The sequence below is a fragment of the Cavia porcellus genome, unplaced genomic scaffold, assembly GCF_034190915.1.
Source record: "Cavia porcellus strain 051 isolate PalLab524CR breed Dunkin Hartley unplaced genomic scaffold, mCavPor4.1 scaffold_8, whole genome shotgun sequence".
Lineage (NCBI taxonomy): Eukaryota > Metazoa > Chordata > Mammalia > Rodentia > Caviidae > Cavia > Cavia porcellus.
Genome location: NW_026947491.1, coordinates 4,359,697 through 4,368,193, shown reverse-complemented (window position 1 = coordinate 4,368,193; position 8,497 = coordinate 4,359,697). Strand labels below are relative to the sequence as shown.

The 8,497-nt window shown below is 44.5% G+C and overlaps 1 protein-coding gene across 1 annotated transcript; it reads right to left on the bottom strand.

The window, feature by feature from the left end:
- Positions 1–1,277: 1,277 nt before the first annotated feature.
- Positions 1,278–8,231, bottom strand: LOC100726253 (mRNA-decapping enzyme 1A-like). Its single transcript, XM_063254124.1, is given in 2 exon segments — positions 1,278–5,076; positions 7,906–8,231. A coding segment is annotated over 1 exon segment (1,749 nt). The 5' UTR covers positions 5,051–5,076; positions 7,906–8,231; the 3' UTR covers positions 1,278–3,301.
- Positions 8,232–8,497: the final 266 nt, after the last annotated feature.

The window sequence follows — 8,497 nt, the reverse complement described above, 5'->3', positions numbered from 1 at the left end:
TAGGTTTTAAAAAGCCTAGTGTAAGCTGCTCTGCTCAGATCTCAACATTTTAGACAGTGAGAAGCAGAGCACTATTGCTTCTAGAAGGTAAACGCAGCTGAAGGAAACCAAAGGGAGGCAAGAAACATGTTCTGCACACAACACGGGGCAAGGATGCAGGGCGCAGTCCCTGACCCCTCACAGTCCTCTTTGCCATGCTGCAAAAGCTCACCTGTGCCTGCGCCACCTCACTCCTCCCCAAGTTACAGTGGGATGGCTGATTCTGTTTTGTAAGCAGTTAGGCACCTTCAATTTCACATTGCATTATTAGTAATACGTTGGCAGTTATGGCCTCTACTATCAAAAAGAGAAAGATTCAAACTACATTCTTTGGGGCAGGAGAATAATAAAGCTGCATGGTTTAAAAATATTTACCTAAGAGTGGATTTGGTGGGATTTATGGTTTCTACAAGAAAACACAGGCCAGAAATATAACAAATGCATGGACATGCAAATTCTATCAGATACATTCTAAGGTAAGCCTGTGCATCCTCCTGTGAGAAGGGCCCAGGCTGACTTAAATTCTGAAAAAAAACCCAAAACACTTCTGTTCAAGGTAAGCTGTGGACATTCCACACACAGACTGCATGAAATGCTGCTTCTGACATTGATGGTCACTTGAAAACTTAGGTTCCAAGGTCAAGCAGGCCAACTTTTACACCTCACAAATCCCAGGAGAGATGCTCGAGAGGAATAAGGCCATCTGCAAGGTACATAGGTGTGTATGATTTGTTCAAAGACATCGCTTTACAACATGAAGAGCAGCGCCACCCATTGGTGATCCTGTACACATACCATGCTCTGGGCTGCAGAGGTTAGGGGAATGGATATATGAATAGATGGACTGAGTGGTCTAAATGCAGGTCTCCCGGGGTTCTGCAAAACCTAGCAAGAAGCACCTCCATCTTGGTGTTCACTTCTGTTCTAAGTTTCCAGTAAAGATGCGGCAGCAATGTAAATGTGCAATCTAAGCTAGCATGAGGTTCTGGAGAGTAAGCCTGAACGAAGAATAAGGCAACTGAACTGTGACTAGCCAAGGTCATCCAACTGCAAGAATCCAGGCTTGGCCTGGCTCTCTGGGGATTCATTTTGGCCTGAACTTCCTGGTAATCAGGACCACAAACTTCTGGCTTCTGCATTTTTATATAAACTTGGGAGTGAAACAGGTTTACCTTTTTCAAGTCTCCATGACTTGGGCACTTAAGTTTACTTTAACACTAAGGAAGCCTTATCATAGATTTTCTTTTACTGTCCATCATATTCATTCTGAGGATTAAAGGGTGACTGACTATAGCCCCTCTGTAGGGTATTCTCTTTGTACGCTCTCATATTATTAAACATACTCAAAAGCATCATTTAAATTCAAATGTCTATTATAGCGAGAATCCCTTGATTTGTCTCTTTCCTAAAGCCCCTGAGACTATACTTGGGGCATGATCAAACCAACCGGTAAATTCATTTTATGAGAACAGCCACATGGCTTTCTGCACACCATCTCTGGTGTCAGCAACACTCCTTATCTTACCGTAACTTTCTCTCACTGTAACTTTCTCTATCTTGGATTACGTATTAGCAATTCATTTTTGGTTGCTGAGTCTATATACTATCTTTGAAAACAAACTACCCCTAATAGAGTATGACAACCTATAAGCTTCCCTGAATTCTACACGATTCACACATAACTAGGTAGACAGTAAGAGAAGACACTAAACTGAGCAGAAACACTGTCTAGGAAGCATGTTAGATCAACAGAAGCCAATCAGACGAAGTATTCTTTATCCTAAAAAAACTAAGACCAAACTAAAGTATGTAATTCACAAGTAATTTCCTAAAATTTCAGCTAGAAAACCCCCCTACAGATTTATGATTGAGTTACCATTAAAGCTTAAATGATTGTTCCCAAGGAACCATCACATTTGTCAGCATTATTCACAGCTAATCCTTATGCTAGCTGGTTGAGCCACGTGGGTTTTTACCCCATCATTAAATAGTGCTCAGAAAAGTAAGCAGTGCATCTTAACTGGTTAAATACTACAAAATGATCTGTATCATAGAAACGAAGACACTTTCATTCAAAGAATATCTTAAAATTACTATTGCTGAAATAAATCAAAATCTACATTAAAATATTACTAAACACCATTACATGCCATAAAAGAATAAATATAAATCATGGCAGATCAATAGCAGCATAACAAAGCATCTTTACACATTTTCACACTTTGGGCTGGAAAAATACTCACAGCCTAGGAATACACTGGTAAAGTTCTGAATCTCACACTTTCTTCTAAATGCCATATTCAACAACAAAGTAAGGGCAGTGTGAATAACAGTTCCCTTTTCTGCATAGCTTTAAAACTGTTCTCAGTACACTTGAGGAATGGAACCAGAATGGCTTTGTCAGATTGGTCCACTGGTCCTTTTATGAAAGTGTTAAAACAAATAACAATGAATTTTATCGGTTTAGACAGAAAAGGAAAATAAAAGGCTGTGTTCCACACACAATTTAACATTTCCAAAACCACTGGAAAGTTTAACTTAAAATGAAAATTTCTGGTAGGATTTGAGCATTCCCAGTCCCAGCCTATTTCAAATTCTGTATCACCAAAAATCTCAGAAAGACCCTATTTGAACAGTAATGCTGCATTGGTGCCTGCTGCATGGCAGGAGTGTGGACATTTAAAAACAAGATGCTGACAAATTTCACAATTTTAAAGGCCCAAATGGGGGCATACATTTAAAATATACTTTGCTTGAACAAATAATTCCTAATTTGTCAACTTAAACTCTGATCCTTTAAAACTCAAAGTTACTGTTAGAACTGATTTCTATTCTGTTCCACACTTGACTGTCAGCCTAATGCCGCCTCTAGTGGGCGGGTGGGTGGGGAAGGGGTGCAGGTGAGGTTGAGTTCTGCTGCAAGGCTGGTGGCTACTTCTCCCTAAGTCCTTGAAAATGAAAGTAAGCTGAAAAACCAGACTCCCTATTTCACATACTTCTGCATAGCTGATGAAAACACCCATATAGCTTAATACAATGGTCGTTTTGTTGTTTTGTCAAAATAAAAGTCTGCTGGTGATGCTTCACAGTGAAACCTCCATTGTCACTGAGAATGTCACTTAGAAACATTCTTAAGGACTGAGTCTTTCATAGGCTCGATTTCATAATTCTCAAAACTCCATGTTCTACTTAGAAAGAAATTTCCATGATGAAGTCAATTTGTTCTTGATTGACCTCTGCCTTCGGATTTATTCTACTCCAGTCATAGGTTGTGGTTGTCTTTGCTCTTGGTCAGAACCTGCAGGTAAACTTCATGAAGTGTACTGAGGAAGCTGGAATCATTCTTAATCAGATGTATCAATGTATCCTGGAGCTGAGACTTGCTGAGAATAAGGGAAGACTTTCTCTGATTTTCTGGTGTGCCAATGGTGAGGGGAGAAGGAGAATTTGCTTTTCTCTCAAGGTCGGCAGACCTTGGAACAGTCTGCTGAAAAACACTTGGCGATAGCAGGACTGAAGATACTGCTGTGGTTGTCGCAGTAACCAATGGAGGGCCTGCAACCGAGATGGCACTGGATAGCATCTTAGGCTGGGCAAATACTTCAGGGTCCTGGTTTTGCTGCATAGACTGAAGGGGAGCAAGCACCATGTTGCTCAGGGAGGCAGAGGCCACTGTTCTGGCGGCTGCTGTCTTCGGGGGAGGCTCTATGAAGCTCTCGGGTGTGGCCAGCTGGCCAGCTGCTGGAGGAAAGCTGGGTGCTACAGCACCTTTCCCAAGTGGCTGTGTCTGTATTTGGTCATGCTGTGAAGTCAACCTGAGTTTCTGCAGAAGATCAACACTTGGGAGGGGTGTGCCAGCTGTGTTTGTCATACTCAGTGGGGCCCTGAAGGGGCTCTGGCTGGCAATTAGACTGCTGTGGCTTAGCTCCTGGATTGGCTGGTTCAACAGTGGAGACCTCTGCCTAGGTGTGGTTTTCATTGCAGGCATCATAGTGCTATTTCGAGGTAATGCAGGGGCAACCTGTGTAGTAGCAGCTTCAGGTGGCAGAGTGGGACTGAGAACGGGGCTCAATGGGCTCGTGTAGCTTGGAGCATGCCTTTCACTAGACTGTGTGATTGAAGCTGGAGTGATGAGCACCGGAGTGGAGACTTCAGGTTGGACTGTGTGGTGAGCAGCTGAATGGACACTTAGGTTTTCCAACTGAGCGGCTTCTCCAGAATGCTCAAAGGGAAATGGTAGGAACGAGCTGGGCTCTTTCTGGGTGGCATCTCCTGCGAGCTTCTCTACTTCTTCTGAATCCAGACCCATAACTGCTGGTTGTTCTTTTGGCAAAGAAGTTCCAAACAATTCTTCCACTGTCAGATGTTTATGTCCAGATGGAGCAGACTTATCTTGTGATCCAGAGGATGTCTCTTCTAGAGTTTCAGTGCTTCCTAGATTGAAAAGCTGAGTGCTTGGCTGTAACCCAGGGCTGGAGATATTTAAGTCGCCCATCTGAGCCCTCTCGTACTCATCCTTGGCTCTACTCAGCATTTCCAGGATGTCAATAGGCCTATGGTCACTGCAGCCATTGGCCTGGCTGGGACTCTGTTTATCTCGAGCAGCTTGCTGGGATCACCGTGTCTCCTCTTCTACCACATCTGCCATGAGTTTTGCTATGCGGTGACAGTCGTTCTTGTCATAAAACCAGATACTGTATATTGATAAGCTTGCATTTCTATACAGAAGAAATGGTTCATGGAGTTGAAATTCCAAATCTTTATTCACTGGTTCAACTAGATTGTGCATATTCAGTCGATTTACAATGGTAAAACCATGGTAGGGTGAGGCTGACCGTCGATATACAAATAAGGTCCCTTCTATATCTGTCTTCTCCCACTGGTTGGCCTTGGGGCAGAAGGTGTACAGAGCGACCTGGCCCGTGAGGTCTGCGATGCTGGTGATGTAGGGGTCGTGTTGCTTCAAAGCCGCCAGACTCATCTCCTGCCCCGCTCGACTCAACGACTCCATCTTGAATCTCGAAGCTGAGCCCCTCCCTATTTATAAGGTTTAAATTATCCATATTAGCATACTTAAGATTCACCAGAGTGGGTCCTTGATGCCAGGTGCAATCCACAGTGATGCCTCTGCATTTGGTCCCATCGTCCAGTACACAGATTCTCCCAGGGAGAAAATGTCCAGGGAAAGCACAGCACTACAAGATCCCTGCAGGAGTTAACTAATCTACCCCCTGCCTCTGGCAGGGCCAAAAGCAAAATCCATTTGGGGATCCACACAGGCATAGAGCACTACCTGGTTTGCAAAATCTGATTGGCTCCATCTCTTTCTACTTTTTAAGTGAGCGCTGTAGGCAAAGTATGAGAAAAATGATTTATATATAGGTGTCCATGTCTACAGTGGGCTCTTCTTGATCATTAAGTATTTATTAAAATTCTCCCATACGTAAAGGTCAGCATTAAGTTTTCAAGTTAACCCAATGTAGGGAAAAGTATGCTCACACTACAGTTTGGGTAAGAGGACAGGACACACACCAGATATGTCTGTATGGAAGATGACATTTGATTGTGTTGATATGAGTATCAGAGACCTAAAAGATACCAGCACACACAATTCTCACCACGTTCACTTGGACGTCTAGCTCTGTGCTCTCACATGCAGGGAATCTATTCACAGCATTTCCAAACTATAAAAACTTAATTTTAGTGAGACTAAAGATATCTAATTGTCCTGTCTTGAATTCTTGCCCAGAAATGTATCTGATGCCTATCCCACCACTGGTGCTGCCATTTGGATGTAAAAATCCAGAGGCCAAACCCAGGGCTCCATGCAGGACAGAGGTTCTCAATATTCCCCTGAACAAAGGTGTGGGCTTTCCCATTGCAAAAAAGGGGGTTAATGTTCCCTCACTCCATATCTCCCCAGATAAGACTCCTGTATGACATTAAACAGAAGGCTGAGTAGAAAAGCTATATATCATTCATTCGTACTTGCATTCAAAGAACTATGAAGGGTTAGACTCTGGTCTTAAAACAGTATGTGGCAGTGACCCTTGTTTGTGAATAATCAAGCCCCCGGGACATGGTGGCAAAGGGCAGTAAGATAGGCGGGTACGAGACATGTGGTCTTGAGGCCAAGAGGGAAAGAAAGAGGTCACATCACCCAGGAGGTGCACAGGTGGTTTCCTTGTTGGTGATATTTAAAGTGGGCTTTGGGAAATAGAGGATCTCATCAGACAGAGAAAGTGTGAGATTCATTCTAGGCAGAGGAATGTGGTGTAAACTGGGGGCCCCGGGAGGCAGAGTGGTTGGAGAAGGACAAGGTGGAATAAGAACCATAGAAGAGCCCTCGGGGAGGAGGCTGGAACTGCTCTTTCACGCCACATACAAAGGCCCTTTTGTGAAGCTCAGTTTGGGCGGAGCTAGCAATCTCAAACAGGCATGGATGTGCATGGCTTGGGTGAGACAGCGAGGGGTATCGAGGTGGGGAAAGCAGGAGAGGGGTGCTTGGAGGCCATTGTTCTAGTCTAGGTGATGGAAGACAATGGTTGGCCCTCTGAGGGGAGAGGCGGCCTTGGGGGATTGTTGACTGCAGAGGAGGTGATTGGGATGTAAAGACTGGATCCTGTGGGCAAAGGAGAAAAAGTGGGGGATGTCCTGAGCTGCTTTTGAGACCAGGGAAGATGAGGGAACAGGAGGAGAACCTCACACTTAAAAGGAGTGGGGTCCCGAACCCGGCAGCTTTTGAAATGAGCAGAACTGGAAGCATGCTGTGTTTGTGGGACAAGCAACTGACTGGGTGATAAAGCCCTTGATGATGGGCAGTTTCCCTGTCTGCATCCCCAAAGACAGCTGTGGGACCACTGATCTTGGCCACATCATAGCTGCCACTTGACGTGGTTCTCCAACTTGTTATCAAGATGCCTCCATGGGAAGCTAGATCTGAGGACCAGGAGAAAGTTTCTTTCAAATGTCTGTTTTATCTGAGAAAAGGTGTTTAATGTCTGAATTCTGTTACATAAAATTCTGCATGTGCTTAAAGTTTAAAATTATTTACCAATGAAATTTGCATATTAACCACTCCTCACCCCAAAGCACACATGTCCAGGGCTCCAGAACCCACAGTCTATAACCATCCATCTTCATGAGTGCAAAGAAGCACAGGATCTCATAGGGTCTAATAGGGATCTGATTGTCACCACTGCTGGGATTTGGCAAGAGCCTTGGGTCCTGCATGGGTGCCTCTTGAGTTGTGATATCCCAGAATTCCTCGGCTAAACCTTTGGGCAGAATCTGAGCAAATACAAACTTTGTAAAAACAAAAACTACACTTCAGAGCTCTTCTTTTTTTTCCTTTCTTGAAAAAACAAATAAAAACCAGAACAGCCCTAAATACTAAATTGGATTTTTTTGGTGGCCCTGAAGATTGAACCTAGGGCATTTGACTTTATAGATTCACAAAGGAAGGACACAGTGGAGAAAAAAGTCAAAGAATACACAGGTGCACAAAATACCAAATTTTCACTGTCCTCTGCCTCTTCCCCTCCCCGCACCCTCCTTGAGGCACCTCCTGGGTAACTGTTGTTATAAGGCCCTGTTGCTCACTGTAAGGCTTGGCTGCTGCCATAGCAACCTCTCCTGGGGGCTGCAGGAATCCCGTGGCCCACCCCAGCCTACTGGGAAGATAACCAAGGTGACTGCTACCGCCTTCAAGTCTGAGGACCAAACTTCTTGTACAAGGCGAAGGGAAAACGTATCTCCCGTCACTCTAGAAATTGAGCTTTTTTTTTTTTTGCATCCTCATTTCTGTCCCCCTCGTTGGTGTCCTTGCCTTGCTGCTGGGGGAGGCAGTGAGTTAGTTCAGCATACCTGGTCACGGAGACTTTGCTCTAGTGGGATCAGTTTCCCCACGGCACTTGAAGTCCCCAGCCCACCTGGTCCCTTGCACAGCCTTTCTGTCTTCAGACGTCCCAGGAAACTAAAAACAAAATGCAGCATTAGAAAGAGTGAGCCCCAGGTTTGGTGAGCCTCTCGGCACCCTTGGGTGTCATTCTGAAGCCACTAAGGGAGCATGCACCCCAGCTTCTTGCGACAAACAGCTCAGATTCTGGGTGCCACTGACTGAGCTCCCCAGCTTCAGGCTGCTGAGGAGCCCTTGATGGGTGATGGCATAGACAGGACAGCCATGCCTTCTAGAAAATCGGTCAAAGCCAGGTGTGGCAGGAGGATCGCAAGTTTGAGCCCAGGCTGGGTAAGTTAGTGACTTAATAAGACCCTGTTTCAAAGTAAAAAAATACACAAATGAAAAATTGCTGGGGATGTAGCTCAGTGAGCTGGGTCTAACTCCCAATCCACCACAATAAATAAATAAATATAAAAAGAAAAAGAAAAAGAAAAGAAAAGCACACAGAATGTTAGCCCAAGCTCAGGGAACCGGCGACTCGAACCAGCCTTCAGTTCT